Raw genomic sequence first — 19430 nt, forward strand, 5'->3', positions numbered from 1 at the left:
TACCTTGGCCACCTGATGTGAAGAACTGACACATTTGAAAAGACCCTAATGCTGGGAAAGACTGAAGGCAGAGGAGAAGGGGATGAGATGGTTGGATGGCATCATGGACTCCAAGGACATGAGTTTGAGTAAATTCTGGGAGTTGGATGGACAGGGAGGCCTGGCGTGCTGCAGTTCATGGGGTCACAGTGAGTCGGAGATGACTGAACTGAACTGAAGCTCAGAGGTTTCTTGTGTGCTGCAATCCATGGGGTCACAAAAAATTGGACACAACTGAGTGACTAAACAACAACAAATACATGACATTAAATATTATATTATTGTGTGTTGATAGCTTTGTAGAAATCACTAACATCCATGGGAGCTTTAGGTTCTTGACAATGGACCCTCTAAGGTGAAATCTGAAGTTAAGCGAATTACAGTTAAGCTGCAGTTTTCAACGTTTGAATGTTGATAAAAAAGTGTCAATGCCATTTAAGACTAACATTAAGAACTTGCCATCCTCAGACTTCCAGATTCTTGGATCATCTAGCATGTAATTGTCAGACTTGAAGCTTGTTCTCATTCTTTCAGAAACCCATCTGTTCAGGTGGCATTATGCCCATTGACAAATTGGCAAGCCAGTTTCCTAAAACACCAAATAAGATTTCTAGCAGAAGAAGAGTTTGTTTGTCTTCTCAAAATTAAAAATAATGCCAATTTTAAAATGACACAGTCTAGTGACCATCTAATTCTAAGTGACAGTTTCTACTTCTCTGCAAGAGATAAGGTGAGTTGCTATCAGAAATAATGTGTCAACAATGTTATTTCAGAAAGTAGCATTCTCAGTTTGTATTTGGAACTCAGCATATGCCAAAGCAGGAGATGCAAGAGATGTGGGTTGATCCCTGGGTCTGGAAGATCCCCTGGAGAAAGAAATGACAACTCACTCTTATATTCTTGCTTGGAAAATTTCATGGACAGAGGAGCCTGGTGGGCTACATTCTGGAGGGTCACAAAGAGTGAAACACAACTGAGTGTGTGCATGTGCGTGCGTGTGCATGCGCTCACACACACACACACACACACACACACATATCCTGGAAATCAAGCAGATTAGAATTACGGAAGGAAAAAAAAAAGACCTTCAAATATATAAACGAGTGGATCAAATTATCAACAGCATTAAGTAATTTGCACAGTAACCAGACTTCAGATGGGAACATCTGAAAGCAAAAAGAAATATTTATGTCAAATACTATAAGGAAAAAAAAAAAAGCAGCAACCATTTACCCTTGAAGGGAAGGATGAACTGGTTTGGAAATTTTGTTTCACTGAATCTGAGACCAACTCACACATGTACCCAAGCAAACATCTTGCACATGGAGACAGAAAGATCAGTGCCATTATCTTCTTATGATCTAAGAAGTCATAAGGCAGCTCAATGACACATGCAAGTGCTATGATCTGAATGTTTGTGTCTCACAAAACTCATATGCTGAAATTCTGTCCTTCTAAGATCATGGTATTAGGAGGTGGGGTCTGTGGGACATGCTTGGCTTATGAGAGCAGAGCCCTCAGGAATGGAAGTCATGCTTTGTAAATGAGTCTCCCAAGAGATTCTTTGTCCCTCCTGCAATGAGAATATACAAGGAAAAATCTGTTAGTGGAAGACAGCCCTCACTCAACCATCTTGGCATTCTGATCTCCGAATTCTAGCTTCCAGAACTTTGAGCAGGGTGTTTCTGCTGTTTACAAGTTACCCAGTCATTGGTATTTTGCTATAGCAGCCTGAACAGACTAAGACAGCAAACAGTGTCTCTTCTTAAATACAGTTAAAAACCAAATGAAAAAGATATCTTGATAAAAGTAAATAAAAAAGAAAAAAAATTAATCATCTCTTCAGGTCAAAATTATTACATCAGAAAACGAAATAGACTGAATAGTGCTAAAGACTAAAACTTGCAAATCTGCTTTAATTGAAACACTTTTCATAAAGTAGAACACAGAAGATATAGGTTAAAATATCCATACGTTGACAATGTTACGAGACTCCAGAACATGTTTCCTAGACCTAGATACATTCGTGGGGTAAAAATGTAACAATAGAGATCTACACAACCTACTTAATAAGATAGATCATCTAGTGAAATATGAAACCTTATAATAATAAAGAGGAAAAGAAAATTTCTTCTGAACAGTACATAGAACATATTGGCCATATATTCCATTAAAAAATCCTTAGCAAATTTCAAAAGTTTGAAAAAATAAATCAGTTGAGAAAGTTTTTCTCCTTGATGACTCAAGACAAACTCATATGAGCTTGTTTTGACTAGACTCTTTCTATAGGCATGTGCAAATCCAACTTTAGGAAGAATTCTGTCAAGTCACTTTAGCAAGAATCCCCTAGCCTGAACATCTGATCATCTTTAATAGCTGACCAAATTCCGCATCCATTACCATCTCTCTGGTAACATTTGGTAACCCTGGTCTGCCTTCAGCAAGATTCCTGTTGCTGCTGCTGCTGCTAAGTCGCTTCAGTCATGTCCGACTATGTGCGACCCATAGACAGCAGCTTACTAGGCTCCCCTGTCCCTGGGATTCTCCAGGCAAGAGCACCGGAGTGGGTTGCCATTTCCTTCTTCAATGTATGAAAGTGAAAAGTGAAAGTGAAGTCGCTCAGTCATGCCCGACTCTTAGCAACCCTATGGACTGGAGCCTACCAGGCTCCTCCGTCCATTGGATTTTCCAGGCAAGAGTACTGGAGTGGGGTGCCATTGCCTTCTCCAAAGATTCCTGTTAGGTGTCTTTAAAAAGAATTACTCTGCCTTCTCTGTAATATTCTATCTACCAACCCTTCTACTCTGCTCATAGACTAAATGCACCATTTTCCTGGCTCTGCTCATAATTAAGCACAATCTCCCCTGCTATACAACTCAATTGCAGGAGGCCCCATGCATAAAGTCTGTCTTACTGTTCTTTATCAAATGTCCAGATAACTTTCTTTAACACACTTACTGATTCAGGTCAGTTCACTTCAGTTCAGTCGCTCAGTCGTGTCCGACTCATTGTGACCCCATGAACCGCAGCACACCAGGCCTCCCTGTCCATCACCAACTCCCGGAGTCTACACAAACCCATGTCCATTGAGTCGGTGATGCCACCCAACCATCTCATCCTCTGTCACCACTTCTCCTCCTGCCCTCAATCTTTCCCACCATCAGAGTCTTTTCAAATGAGTCAGCTCTTTGCATCAGGTGGCCAAAGTATTGGAGCTTCAGCTTCAACATCAGTCCTTCCAATGAACACCCAGGGCTGATCTCCTTTAGGATGGACTGGTTGGATCTCCTTGCAGTCCAGGGGACTCTCAAGAGTCTTCTCCAACACCACAGTTCAAAAGCATCAATTCTTCAGTGCTCAGCTTTCTTTATAGTCCAACTCTCACATCCATACGTGACCACTGGAAAAACCATAGCCTTGACTAGACAAACCTTTGTTGGCAAAGTAATGTCTCTGCTTTTTAATGTCTAGGTTGGTCATAACTTTCCTTCCAAGGAGTAAGCATCTTTTAATTTCATGGCTGCAATCACCATCTGCAGTGATTTTGGAGCCCAGAAAAATAAAGTCAGCCATTGTTTCCACTGTTTCCCCATCTATTTGCCATGAAGTGATGGGACTGGATGCCATGATCTTCATTTTCTGAATGTTGAGCTTTAAGCCAACTTTTTCACTCTCCTCTTTCACTTTCATCAAGAGGCTCTTTAGTTCTTCTTCACTTTCTGCCATCTACATATCTGAGATTATTGATATTTCTCCTGGAAATCTTGATTCCAGCTTGTGCTTCATCCAGCCCAGTGTTTCTTATGATGTACTCTTACTGATTACAATATACTAAAATTAAAAATTGATAAACATTTTTTTTGAATTTCCTATGCATAGATATTCTATTATATAATTATTGTGTATTAGGATAAATGAAAGAACAATAACAAATATTCTAAGAAAAACTGAGGAAAATATAATATAATACAATCAAGCAAAGATAGGCTTCATAAAGGACAGAAATGGTTATGGACCTAACAGAAGGAGAAGATATTAAGAAGAGGTGGCAAGAATACACAGAAGAACTGTACAAAAAAGATCTTCATGATCCAGATAATCACAATGGTGTGATCACTCACCTAGAGCCAGACATCCTGGAATGTGAAGTCAAGTGGGCCTTAGAAATCATCATTATAAACAAAGCTAGTGGACATGATGGAATTCCAGTTGAGCTATTTCAAATCCTAAAGTATGATGCTGTGAAAGGGCTGCACTCAGTATGTCAGCAAATTTGGAAAACTCAGCAGTGGCCACAAGACTGGAAAAGGTCAGTTTTTATTCCAGTCCCTAAGAAAGGCAATGCAAAAGAATGTTCAAACTACCGCACAATTGCACGCATCTCACATGCTAGCAAAGGGATGCTCAAAATTCTCCAAGTCAGGCTTCAGCAATATGAGAACTGTGAAATTCCAGCTGTTCAAGCTGCTTTTAGCAAAAGCAGAGGAACCAGAGATCAAATTGCCAACATCCGCTGGATCATCCCAAAAGTAAGACAGTTACAAAAAACATCAATGTCTGCTTTACTGACTACACCAAAGCGTTTGACCGTGTGGACCACAATAAACTATGGAAAGTTCTTCAAGAGATGGGAATACCAGACCACCTGACCTGCCACTTGAAAAATCTGTGTGTAGGTCAGGAAGCAACAGTTAGAACTGGACATGGAACAGACTGGTTCCCAAATAGGAAAAGGAGTACATCAAGGCTGAATATTGTCACCCTGCTTATTTAACTTATAGGCAGAGTACATCATGAGAAATGCTGGGCTTGAGGAAGCACAAGCTGGAATCAAGACTGCTGGGAGAAATATCAATAACCTCAGATATGCAAATGACACCACCCTTATGGTAGAAAGTGAAGGAGAACTAAAGAGCCTCTTGATGAAAGTGAAAGAGGAGAGTGAACAAGTTGGCTTAAAGTTCATCATTCAGAAAACTAAGATCATGACATCCAGTCCCATCACTTCATGGCAAATAGATGGGGAAACAATGGAAACAGTGAAAGACTATTTGGGGGGGGCTCAAAAATCACTGCAGATAGTGACTGCAGCCATGAAATTAAAAGATGCTTACTCGTTGGAATAAAAGTTATGACCAAGGTAGACAGCATATTAAAAAGCAGAGGCATTATTTTGCCAACAAAGGTCCATCTAGTCAAGGCTATGGATTTTCTAGTAGCCATGTGTGGATATGAGAGTTGGATTATAAAGAAAGCTGAGCACTGAAGAATTGATGCTTTTGAACTGTGGTGTTGGAGAAGACTCTTGAGATTCCCTTGGACTGCAAGGAGATCCAATCAGTCCATCCTAAAGGAAATAAGTCCTGAATGTTCATTGGATATCAATTGAATATTCAATTGATATTGAAGCTGAAACTCCAATACTTTGGCCACCTGATGCAAAGAACTGAGTCATTTGAAAGGACCCTGATGCTGGGAAAGATTGAAGGTGGGAGAAGAAAGGGATGACAGATGAGATGGTTGGATGGCACCACCAATTCAATGGACATAAGTTTGAGTAAACTCTGGGAGTTGGTGGACAGGGAGGCCTGGTGTGCTGCAGTCCATGGGGTCGCAAAGAGTCAGACTCAACTGAGTGATTGAACTGAAAGAACTGATACCTAAGTACATCACAATTCTATGTAAAAATATTCAGATTTGAAAAGTTATATATTATTCAATCAACCAAAATTTTGTGTTCAAAAGTAATTTTCATTCACATTTTTAAAGCCAGCTGTAGCTCATAAGCATGACATGAGTGCCAAAGGACACCAACCCATTTTGTAAAAACTAAATGTGATTTCCAAGTGATTCAACATTCTGAGTCCATTAGAAAGTGAAAAGGATTAATGACTGTAGATATAAAAAGATGTGATTATTTCACATAGAAATCATGCAGCTGTGCCTTTTACAACTAAAATGCTGTGGAGGTTTATGGACTTTAAAAGCACATACTGAAGATTGCTCTCATAGAGAATACAAAACAGAGGACTGTAAAACCATAAAAAAAAAAATCATGACTTTAATGTTGTCCTAGGGTTAGTTCATAGGGTAAGATTAGGTATATTCCCTATATTGTGGACCTCGCAATTATGTATTTTTCTGTCCTGGTTTTCAAGAGTTGATTTTGTGTCCAGGAGAAACAGAAATGAAAGAACTTTCATTCTATTACCTTTTCGCTTGGATCTTCTCAGCTTGCATTCTCACATATATAGTTTTTAGGGATGGAGGTAATGCTTTCAAAATTTCACAACCGAAAGCAATGGAAAAGAGAATGAGTAACAGAATCTACAGATAAATCAATAAAATACAGTAGTTTATTATTTGCAATTTTAATTGTGTCATGGATGCAAACATGCACACATGTATTGCTGTTGTTCAGTCACTAAGTTATGTCCGACTCTTTGTGACCTCATGGACTGTAGCCCATCAGGTTCCTCTGTCCACGGCATTCTCCAAGCAAGAATACTGGAGTGGGTTGCCATTTCCTTCTCCAGGGGATCTTCCTGACCCAGGAATCGAACCTGCCTCTACTGCATTGGCAAGGGTATTCTTCACCACCGAGCCTCTAGGGAAGCCCATGCATGAATTAATGGTCCATTGTAAAGAAAAGTGAGTGCTGCCCTTTAACTTGATATCGAAAATAGAAAATGATGAGGTCAGCAAAATTCGTAAGAGCCAGATGTTCCATGATTCAGTACAAGTTTTGAAACACATCAGAAATTATTATGCTCATTTTTTCTTTTTATGCCTTTGCCATCTGCCAATAAGATGGCATGTTCCAATGAGAGCCTTTTTCAACTTGATTCCAGAATGAGCAGACACTCAGAGCACGGGATCCATATATACTGAAGAGACATAATACTGGGGAGACACAACCAGTATTGTGTTGTGTAGTTGCAGTGCACTGAGTTTTGAGGTTATTTCTTTTTTAACTGAAATGATGGTAACTCTTGGATGTTGGCTGTATTTTATTTTAACATTGCTACCACCCATGGACTAGTATACTGACTCCAATATATATCATTCCACCCAGGTGAAAAAAAAAGTGCATTTATGGCAAATATCTTCCCAGTCATTCAACTTTCTTAGCCTTGAAAATCTTACTGTGAATGTCTATTTTGCTTTTGTGTGAGTTTCATGTATCAAAAACTGCTATAAGCGTAGAATAACAGGAACAACCAGTGCAAATACAGTTTAAATATAATTGTAGGCTTTACTTTTGATGTATCGTTTTAGTTCAAAATTGTTATCCTATTTTTGGTAATAACAGGTCATATTATTTCTTGTGTTTTTCATTCCTTAAAAAATTCTCCAAGTTTTACTATATTTTAAGTATCTCTGTCTTTTTAAATTTTACTTCACTTTTCAGTGTTTACTCTCACTGCTAATGATCATTGTTTCCTAGCTTTTTGTGTTAAAAGGTATATCCCCTGAAGACATGTATCTTTCCACTAACTTAGTGTTGTAGAAAAAAGACAGGGTTTTAGATACAAATAGAAGGGGAAAATCTAGAAAAAACAGGCCTCTGATAAGCAGCAAATTCAAATATATAAAGACAGTAAAAAACAGACATGTTGGCTTAATACCAGTTGGCATCTGCAAGATATTTTGCAAAGAAAATAGCTAGACTTATACAGCTTTGACAAAAAAACATAATATATTTTACAAAACACTCTAAAAGAAAGCAACTGACCTTATGCTTATTAACAGTTATCCCCCCAAGTTGTCAGAAAAATTTCTAAACAAAATTGCCCAGAAGCAATAGTCCCTATTGAATAATGACATGAATAAAAAAGTAACTGTAAACATGTAGTTTCGAGGAGAGATGGAACAGAATACACCCTGAGTGAAATAAATGTTTCATGGAGAAGTTTACAAACAATGCTATAATGAACATTTTTGTTATGTATAGTTGCAGACTCTTGCTATCATTTTGGTAAGATTGATTCTCAGAAGTGAGATTTCTGGAGCAGTTAAGTGCAGTTGAAATTTATATAGATACTCTAAATAGTGCTGTTCAGACTTAATGTGCATATAAATCACCTGGAGATCTTGTTAACATGTAGATTCTGATTCATTAATCTGGGATGGAATCTGAGATTCTGCATTTCTAACAAGTTCCAAGGTGATGCTGATGCTCCTGGATCATGGACCAGCCTCAAGTAATGAGGCTCTCAACCACAGTAAAATTTATTACCAATTTAAATGTCTGTCTTTATCAGTGACCTGTGTGTTCCTTTAAGGAAGGTCCTGAATCTTTGTGCTTTTATAGGTAACTCAGTACATATTTGTCAAATAAATGGACAAGTGATTTATCTGTCCTATTAAAGTGCTATACAGAAAAACAAGAATAAATATAATTGTATTTATGAAATTCTAAAACTCAGCATTTATCTTTTGATTTAGTTGCCAGGAATGTCATTATTAAGATCAACTGACATAGCAAATTTAATTTCATTTTCTTTTTTGTTATCTTTATTATGATTTTTATAAATGGGCTCAAGTCATTTTTAGTAGGTAACTGCCTTATAATCATTACATGAGAATTAACAATATTACTTTAATTTCAACCAGCGAAAGAGATAGAAATGAAAGAATAAAAGAGAGACAGAGACACAGAGTGATGACAGAGAGATGAACTGATATAACTAATCTTAAGTAGTATGAGTCTAAGTAAATATTCAGTCTTAAATATAAATATGGAAGTGTCATTATTTTAATAATTCCTTGGAGTATAAAGCTTCAGAAAATTGTTCTTTTCTTTCTTTCAATACTCTTTCTTGAACAGAATATGCATTCTAATTAGAAATGCAACTGACTATGCATTTCTAATTAATTGAAAATACATAGAAATAGTTCCATGTATTTTCAAGTAATTATTTCTATTTGGTTAAATGATAAATTATATGTACTAATACATACCTTGGCAGATTAATTTCTTTAAATTATATCATAAACTAAAATAAAAGGAATTTATGCATCCTAAGAAGAGACAGTGAAAATGAGAAAGACAGCTATCAATCTATTTTGAAAGAAGATGGTGCATGATATAGAATTAAAAACTATCTTTGACTATTTTCTACAAAATATAATTTGCATAAAGAAAAGTGAGAATTGAGCATTTCTGAAATTAAATGAGGATATTTGGATTTCCATACTTATAGAAATGCAAGAAAAAAAATTAAACTAATATTCTATCATACCCCAGCTTACTGACCTCTGTTTTTTCTTTGACAAATATACACACACATAAAATATATATCAAGAAATTTTTGAGCTAAATAAACTACCTTGCAGATATAGCTAATTATATACTATATAGTCACTGAGATAGTATTTATTTTATGTAATTACCTTAGTAAGCTAATATTAGTCTGCATTTCAATCATGCATTTTTTCACTCCAACAATGAAGAAAATATTTTCTATAGCTAGTAAAATTAAATATCTGACAAAATGCTTTAAATTGAGCCATATGGTAATCCCTGATACATTCTCATAAGAAGCACTTTCAGAAAAAAATTTCAAAGCAAACTTGCAAGAAAAAAAAATGTAACTCTTTCTGCTATAAAATTAATGATGGCTTTTAAAACTCTGTGCATTCAAAATCAAAATAGAACTGTTTTTATGTTGCTGAGAATTAAAAAAAAAAAAGCCTTTAAAGTTGTAAATGAACAAATCTCAATATACAATCCATTTGCTTGTAAAATGAATTTTGGTCCAATAAGAAAAACATCTCTGAGAAAAAGAGTACTTTGGAGGGAAGTTATTTTGCCTAAACTGTCCTCACTGAGTCCACATTCCAGACCCTGCCCGCAGAGGTGTGAGTTGACAGACTGCTGGGTGTTAGGAAGGGACCTGAGAGTCAGTAACCCACCTCTTCCTCTTCTTCTTCTTTAGGATGTGCTTTAGGGAGCACAGAGCACCTGCTGTGGTTGGCTTCTCACCTCCTTAGACTTTAAAGAGCCATTTCACCAAGAGGTGTTCACATTCTCCAGTGACTGTGAATGGCTCAGAGCTTTACATATGACTGCTTGGACAAGTCTTTGCAATTGTGGAGGTGAGGCTCAGGTCATATTTAAAATTACTATAAACATTTTGCTATAACATTTTTTTTATCAATTTTTAATTAATTTTTGATTTTCATCTCCCTTAATCCTTTGTCCTTTTCTATTGATAGAGAATCCTGACCTGTTACTAGTGACCCTCCATCTGCTCAGTAAGCTCAACAATGTTAAGGTCTTTTTGTTTCCATTCACTCATTTTTTTTTTCCTTTTTCGGTATTTCTGTATTCAGTACACAGATGCACTTTATTTCAGTGTTTGTCATAGATTATATTATAATGAAATATTTTATAAAAACAGTCCAGAAATATATTCCATAGCTAGAAATCAATATATCCCAGGAGTGCAATCTTTTCCAAGATTGATTCTTTAAATTTAGTAGCTTATTTTAGATTTTTAAACTGTGATGGAGTTTAGATATCATTATCCCAAATAGAAGCAAGCTAAATAGCTATATTGAAAAATAGTTTGGAAGCTATAAGATGAAACAAACGTGGAAAATGATATATATTGAAGAAGGCTTTTTATAATTTATTTTCCCCTATAGGAAGATAATTTAATCACTGACTTCTCTATCATAAAATATCCCATTAAAGGCTTCAAATATCCTATCCCAAGTTTTATGTCTAAGTCAATAATATGATGTACTAAATAACTCTTGGGAAAAAAAGACATTTTTCATTTATTTCCTTTTCATCACTTTAATGCTGGTAGAGAGTATTTTACACTCGACTTGTTTTGAAAAATGTTTAAATTTAGTTGAAGATCTAGTTACTTAGAAAGCATCTATTTATAAAGTAATGAGTTTTCTGATGCAAAGTAGTATATATAGACTGGATAAACAACAAGGTCCTACTGTATAGCACAGAGGACCGTATTTAATATTCTGTGATAAACCATAATGAAAACCAACATTAAAATGAATGTGTATATATATGTATAACTGAATCATTTTACTGTAAATAAGAAATTAATACAACATTGCAAATCAACTATATTTCAATTAAATCATAAAAATGAGATTTTAAAACCTGGCTTTTTATTTAAAATATCTTGCTTGTATACCTGACATCCTCAGTGTTAATATTAGAGTTGTGCTTCAGGCTTGGTCATTTAATGAGAGAGAAAGAAAATGTACTCAAGTTAAATAACACCAGTCTCATTTTTAAGAAATGGAGTAATACAATTTCATGTTCAGTCAGGTAAAACATATGAAGTTACAATACACTTATAGCAACAAAAAAGAGTGTCATTACGATAGCAATAATTGTAAAAATGGCTGAAATCAACCTAGTATACATTTTAATTGCTAATAGTTTATATCCTTAAGCTACTAAACTAATTTCATGCATTTTAGCTAAACTATTAACATCACCCAACAGAGAGATTTCTGAAGGAAAATACAAGTAACACTTAAAGATGAAAGAAATAATTTCAACAGAAAATACCAGGAATACTAAATCCAAAGGATAGTCAGAGATTAGAAGGCAAATGAGGGTGATGATTCCGTTCTTTCCCCCAACCCACCATGGAAGACAATGCTTGAATAAAACTTTTAAATAACTGAAGAAAATCAATTTTGAGAAAGTAGATTGTCATTATCAAATAATCAACCTTAAAAAGTAATTTATCACAAAGGTTTTCATCAACCATGTTTATAAAAATAAGCCAAAAACATATAAAACAAAAACTATCTTAAGGTAACAATGTGACACCCATAATGCCAAAGCAATGAAATAAATCAAAAAGTCACCATAGTTTTGTTGCTAAGGAACAAAAATATCCCTGAGAATTATCTCTACTTTTGATCTCTTCGGTTTCCCCCCGTGTCACTTCCTTCCTTTCCTATTTGAAGAATATATTTTATGTTTTGAAATTCTTCTGAGAACTCTGCATTGTTGATGTAATGAAACCTAGTATGTATGTGTTGCAAGAACATTGAACTTTTTAAAAGGAGGTGTTATAGAAATAATTTAATTTTGACTTTCACTTCAGATTCTATTGTATTAATAACCATTGTCATTACAAAGCCAAATAGACATAACTTTCAAAGAATCAGTTTTCACAATTATGGGGATATTTTTGTCATTGTTTTGCCATCCACAGTGCTGTAATAACAACAGCAATTACATAAACGCACGGCTTGTTTATGGCACGTACACTAATCTTCCCATGTCCCTGTCACACAGGTGTTACTGTCCCCCATTTTTCCTTAAAAAAAAAATTAAAAGCAGTGAAATAACTTGTTTTTAAGGTCTCACAATTTGTTTAAAATAAAAAACAAGTCAGGATTCACCACCAGGCTTGTCTGATCTCTTTATCTCATTATTTTAGTATTATTTATTTATGGAGGAAGGTAATGGAGAGAGAATGTGCTAACAGTAAACTTTTCTGTCTGCCTGGACTAGCTCTCTCTTCTACATTTAATTCCTCAGGGTTCCATGGCAGGCTTGCTTCTTTAGTGTGTCCACTCCCCTCCCCATGCCTGGTTCACCTGCTCTCCCTCTTATCCTGATTCTCTCCAATTCTGAATCGATTGGTTTAACTGACCCATTCTGGCTCCATGGATTTGCTTCTTTCATTCAGTCCCCTTCCTGAATTAGATCTCAATTATCCTCTATCATATATTTCATCATTTTGACATTTATCTAGTGGACTGGGCAGTCTCAGCTTCCTAGCAAAGTGTAGTTTCACTTATTCATTTAAAAATTTAACAAATATTTAAAGAGAACTTAATGTGCGCCCAGCACTACTATAATGTTGATTGAAAAAACTGCACAATGCAGAAGTTGAAAATTAAGTTTTATTTGGTGGACAAAAGTAAGGACCTAAGCCCAGAAGATAATCTCTGAAGTCACTCTGAGGGACTGCTCTGAAAAGAGAAGGGAGGAGTCAGGATACATAGGAGTTTTGCAACAAAAATCAGATAAAAGAACATCAAAAAATTACTATTAAAGAAAAGTTTAAAAACTGAAATTCAGTTTTAAAAAGAAGTTTAAAAATTTTTAAAAAGAAATTCAGGTTAATGAATTTAGCACTTTTCTATGTATGGGAAGATGCAAGTGTCTGTGTTAATTGAAATCATTCCTCTGATATGCACTTTAACTATCTAGGGCCAGTATCCTCCTTTCTCTGCCAGGAATCCCATCAGGGTGCAGAGCTGGGGTGGCTGCAGTGGCTGATGGCTTGATGGCTGCGATATGCTTTGTTTAGACATTGGTATTTTCCATCCACAATAACTGTGGGTGATAAATTAGTAACAAATACAGGCAAGACTCCTGTCTTTAAGAAAATATGCAGGAATGACATGATAAACCAGAAAACACATAAATATTTTTTTCACATAATCATAAATACTATGAAGAATGTAAAATGAGATCATGAAATAGTAGAGACTCTTGATGGTCTATAGGCACGATTGCTGATGGGAACATCAGTAATGTTACTCCCCTCTGAGAGTAACATTTGAGCAGAAAAATGTGAAGTTTTCTTGTGGCTGAAAAATCAAGCACAATCAGGAGAGTGGTCAGATGAGGTTTCAGATAAAAGCCAGTGGCAGATCATTCATGCGGTGCCTTAAGAAACCACAGAAAGGCATTTGGATTTCATATCAAGTGGCTAATTGTAGGTTGAGTTAAAACAACTCAAGTTTTAAAAAGATGTGTGCAAAGGACGAATCTTAGGAGTAATCTAGAAGAAACATGGTGGTCACTTGTCTAGGGACACTGGGGTGGGAGTCAGAAAAGAATTTGATACAGGATATATTCTGGAAAAATAAACTGATGTGATTTGGTGGCAGTCTGGACTGGCAGGAAACAGGGAAAAATATACATGCTCTAAGACAGAAAAATGAAAGAGCAGGTGGTCTTTCACACCTCCTGTTACTGTGAATCAGTCTGTCTGTCTTCCATATACTTCCTGAGAAATTGACAAGGGGGCAGGGAATCACTGCTTCCATGGTGATTTCTACTCAATTTTGTCCAATGGTCCTCTTTACAGGAAAGAGTAACATCCATTTTAAGTGGAATATTTGGACATTATTTAAAGTCCTATAAACCATTATTAAATATATGGAATTCTGGTATACTTTTAAATTTTAGAAAAATGTCATTTTCTAAATGACATTTTGAGATAATTATACATTATCTCCCCCCAAATCATTTACATGTATTCAAAATACTGAATTATATATCACCATGATAAAACACATGTAATGATATTTAATCACATGGAGGAAGAAGTAACATTGTTAATCTCTACTTTCATATTATGCATCTTCATTGATATTTATTTCAATGACATAAATATTCTCTTTATATCATATATCATATGATACTCTCTTCATATCATATATTAACCACAATCAGAAATGTTAAAATAGCTCTAAAAATGTAGTTTTGGAATTTTAATTTTTACTTCAGGACCTTTCCTGCTCTCTGAAACAGAGTCCCATCTGTGACTAGAATGCTTATTATTCAAATTTAAACAAAATTTGGCATATCACCTTGCATTATAGAATATGATAACTATGCCTATATTTAGTCTATATTATTAGATTGTAAATTACTTTCAGGCAGAAACTAAGTGACAATCCTCTAACTCACCCTTATGAACACCATACAAGATATTTAGCAGTAATTCAATACATGTGCTGATGAAGTTAATGAATAATCTAAGATTATTCAAACTGCAGCAATTTGGATGAACCAACACTTTTCCTTGACTTATACAGTTTTATGCACAAGCACACACAGGCACAAATATTTCAAAGAGTCGTACCTCCCAGAGTAGCAGAGAGCAAGAAATGTGTCCCATATTTCTTGATAAGATTTTCTGTGATTTGCTGAAGGGTAGGTCGACGTCCCAAAAGTCTTATGTTGCGGAAGAATTCAGGGGCAAGAGGCAGAGGGGAGCCAAGGAAATTTCTTCTCTCAACTGCAAGGTTATTTACTTTCCAGCGGCCAAACTCCCTGAAAAGCAAATTTATTTTTATTCATAAATACATAATCTATCTGAATGTTTTCATTTGAAAAGTTCACTTGTTAGTTTTGCTGGAGTCACTATATAACAATGATTTTTGCTTATAACAATACTGCATGTGCTATGGGTAGGAGAAGCAATATTTATAATTTATGTAGCTGAGTGACTATTCTGAAACCAAGTCGTGTAGAGGAAAAATCAACCACTTAAAGTAAACAGCTTCCACTGATTTTTTTCCCTAAGGAATTATGTACTTATAAAAATGATTTCATTATGCATAGAATATTAATGTAGAATTATTTTTAAAAAGGAAACTAAAGCAATATTTTATTATTTTCCAATGGAATTTGAAAAAAGATTAAATTTGTTTTATCATTAATCATTCTTTTTCTATTCAGTTTAGATTGGAAACTTGTAAGACTTCAAGAATATTAAGGAGCTGTAGAAGAATTTTTTAAAATATGATCAACAAAGAAACTAGTTGTTGTAATAATTGTTGTTTACAGTATATTTTGAAACCCCAATTCAACTTAACCAGCAATTACTCAAGATGCAAAATGACCTTTAAGCTGGATTTGGTCAAATCAGAGAAATAGCAAATATGAATATAAAAGATTTATATAAAAAATGTATACATTTATATTGAATTAAAGCCAACCTAATAATATTTTAGAAAATGACTATGCTGAACTAGATTGCTTGATATCAACTATATAGATTTTTTTTCCCCCTTCAGGAATGATCTGATAAATCTCAAGTAGCTTCCACAGAGAAGATTTCCCTCTACTAGATTTAAACTCACCTACTTGTGTAATTTGACCCCGTTACTACTTAGCAAATAAAAGGCTGATTAAATATTGTATAAATATGTGCCATATTTATTTACATTTTTGCCTACAAAAAATACCTGTAATGCCCTACAAAAAAGTGCATGATAAAGATACATCTGTGAACCAGAATCTAAATGGAGTTCACATTCTAGAGACAGTTTTAAGAACAAACAAAGATGTTAAATTTTAAACACATTCAGATTGTGACAAGTGCTGAAAGTTATCACAAGCAGCCTATTGTGATGGCCCTATTTTATCAAAAGTGACCAGACAGGGCAACTCCAAAGAGGTGGTATTTGACACTTAGGCAGTCTTTAAAGGAAAAATACAAGAGACTAGTTGTGGGGAGGCACAGAAAAGATTTATACAGAATAATGAAGAACGGTAAATAAATATTTCCAGGACCAAGAACAACATCCCTGATGGAGTCTCTAACCATGAATCATTTTGGAGAAGGCAATGGCACCCCACTCCAGTACTCTTGCCTGGAAAATCCCATGGATGGAGGAGCCTGGTGGGCTGCAGTCCATGGGGTCGCTAAGAGTCAGATACAACTGAGCGACTTCACTTTCACTTTTCACTTTCATGCATCGGAGAAGGAAATGGCAACCCACTCCAGAATTCTTGCCTGGAGAATCCCAGGGATGGGGGAGCCTGGTGGGCTGCCGTCTATGGGGTCGCACAGAGTCAGACACGACTGAAGTGACTTAGCAGCAGCAGCAGCAGACACACATTTGGCAGCCAGCAATCCATCCAGTCTTTTGGAAACTAATTACAAGATTCACTAAGGAATCGAGGTAAGACCAGCCTGAAAATGTTTCCTTCATTGAGACACACCTGCTACCACCTCTGTAAATCAGCAGATCCCAATAAATTTAAATAGTATGATCATGCCAATGGTTCTCAAACATCAGGACCTATTAGAATCACCTGGAGACTCCATCCCAGAGTTTCTGATTCATTAGGCCTCAGATGGGGTCAAGAGTTTGCATTTTCAACTAGCAATGCTAATACTGCTATTCCTGGGATCATACTTTGAAGAAAACTACTGATTAGATCATTTGGTGTGTTGCTTTGAGTCAAATTTACTTTCAGTAAATTTTAAAACCCCTTTTCATTAAATTTTGGGAGTTTATCACTGGATTTATTATTTCATGTTTCCTCAGAAGAGAGTAAGAATGTTGTTGTTATTATCTTCCCAAACCTGATTGATAACAGTAATTTCCTATTTCTTTTCATTTTGTAAGAGATTTACCTGAATTTATTTGTGCATGTGTGTGTTTGATATACATGTAGAATATACAAATGGGAATATATATTCAAAATATTAAGGTTTTAGTGTTTTGTGACATAAGGTATACAATAAAACAGTTCTTCTAAAAGTTATTTGTTAAACCATGATCTAAATAATAGTTGCTCATTAATTTCAAAACTTTACTCACCAACAGTTACTTTTTTATTTGCTGAAAAGATTTTATAGTTTTATCAAGAGAGAGTAACATAGCTTGAACCTAAAGTTACGGTATATCTTTTTCAATGGTTTAAATGAACAGATTTATAAACTCATATGCATTGACAAATACTCATAAGATAAGATACAAATTACTAAGTGAAGTAATTGGACTTTAAATAACCAAGACAATTTTTTGATGATGATTGTTTTACAACCTGTACAAACTCTTTCTAAATTGCTATTTCTTGCTAGATGACTGTAGGTTAATACATAGTGGAAGAGTGCAATCCCAGCCTCCGTTATTTTTTTGACAATTAGTCAATGTATACCACCAACCCATGATCAGTACCAACCCATGATCTATTCTGACTTGAAATATTTGCAACTTTCTTTAGCTTCTTCTTCTTAAATTTAAATCAATTTCTGAACTCAGCTTACGACATTAATTTAACAAGAAAATTTACTAATGGTTTGCTACTTATTGTCGTAGCTACCAGAAATCTTGCTAGTAATATAGATGACTAGAAGAAAACCTCTGACCTCAAGGGTTGCAAAATTATACTAAGTGAAGTATAACACAAATGAATAAATTGCAAAGCCTTCACAATGTGCACAAGCATAAGTGGGAGAATAACTTAATGAACATAACCCTTCAGCCCAATTCCTTGATATAAATGTTACTAATCTAATTCACTTTGAATATGTTTTGTCTTCCCTTAGATACGCACATCTCACATGGCTATTAAGAGTTGAAGACTATGGACAATCTTCCAGGCCGCTTTCTTCATCTTATCGGATGTTTTTTATTACCTCAGTCTGTTAACACCAATTATGTTCATGGTCTCAATTCACCTTCCGACATTTCAGTGGGACAAAACACTTCGCCATATCATCAGGTTAATTTATTCTCTCTGCCATACAACACCAAGAGTAAAGGACAAACCCTTTGGGAGTGTCACCAAATACTAAAACTAAACCAATTAACCCGTCAACTAACTAACTAAATGAATAAATAAATGAATTAAAAAAAAAACAGGATTGTTAGTAACTGCAGTAAATTGTTTTAATTTTCAAAGCTTTATTTAAATTCTTGTCCTAGTTTTTTTTAATATTTTTATATAAAGAATGAAATATACTTTCTATTATTTGCATAGAAAACACAAATATTGGTGTGAGATCTGAGATCTCTTATTGCTATTCACATTTTGGTTGTGTTGTAATGATATATGATCACTGCTATAATTTCTGTAAATTTTTGGTGAAAACCTACTTAGAACATACTGAAATCATCCTCAGAAGTGGTGATAAGAGCACTTCTGTAAAGGAAATAATCTCTGGACAGTTAAGTACCATACTGTGGGCAGTAGACACAGATATGAATTCAAATAATGTGTTTCTTTCACCTGAGCTCAAGTATGATTGATTGCATTTATCGATGCTCTTCAAAATCAGTATGGCCATGTAGCTTACTGTGATCAAAAAAGTGTGAGCATGTAGGCTAGCCTGGACAATCAGCTTGGAACCCTGATCAAGAAAGATGATTCAAACCCCTATCCTTCAACCACTGGTCCTGCACCTTCTTAGGATAAACATGAGCATGAAGTGAAAAGAGAGCTTGTCATGTAATCTACCAAGATTACAGAGCTGGTCGTTTCTTTGCTTGCTTTCTAGCAATATCATGGCTGAAATCAAGTATTTTAAATTTGAGGTAACTTGAGAAGACAACAAGGAACTACTGGTTGTATATGAATTAGAAATTTATGGGTACAGTTTTTTTTTTCTTTCCTGAAGAATAAATTCACTTCAGTTGGAACTAGACCATGCATTCATTAAATTTTGGAAAAACAAAGCAATAGAGTGCTGAATTGAGAACACGCTGCCTGATAAGATTATCATAATAAGAGCATTTTACCTAAAGGCATCTCAGGATTCTATCCAGATGCATTATGTTTATATTAAATAAGAACATTGTTATATCTAACTAAATGCTGTATTCTACCTGAAGCCTTCATAGAACATAAA

The 19430-nt window shown here is 35.1% G+C and overlaps 1 protein-coding gene and 1 long non-coding RNA gene across 6 annotated transcripts in view; one reads left to right on the top strand and one right to left on the bottom strand.

The window, feature by feature from the left end:
• Positions 1-19430, bottom strand: part of BRINP3 (BMP/retinoic acid inducible neural specific 3) — a 482278-nt gene that overhangs the window by 224274 nt on the left and 238574 nt on the right. For 4 of the 5 annotated variants that reach the window (XM_006067708.4, XM_006067709.4, XM_006067707.4 and 1 more), the window contains exon 3: positions 14925-15115. In XM_006067708.4, the coding sequence (XP_006067770.1) occupies positions 14925-15115 (191 nt within the window). Of the gene's footprint in view, positions 1-14924; positions 15116-16440; positions 16508-19430 lie in introns of those variants that run through there. The other variant, XM_045165759.1, reaches the window with a different exon arrangement.
• On the top strand, positions 16893-18409 carry LOC123333726. Its single transcript, XR_006551210.2, has 2 exons — positions 16893-17019; positions 18129-18409. It is a non-coding gene; the product is annotated as an uncharacterized LOC123333726 (long non-coding RNA).

This window comes from Bubalus bubalis, chromosome 5, assembly GCF_019923935.1.
Source record: "Bubalus bubalis isolate 160015118507 breed Murrah chromosome 5, NDDB_SH_1, whole genome shotgun sequence".
Lineage (NCBI taxonomy): Eukaryota > Metazoa > Chordata > Mammalia > Artiodactyla > Bovidae > Bubalus > Bubalus bubalis.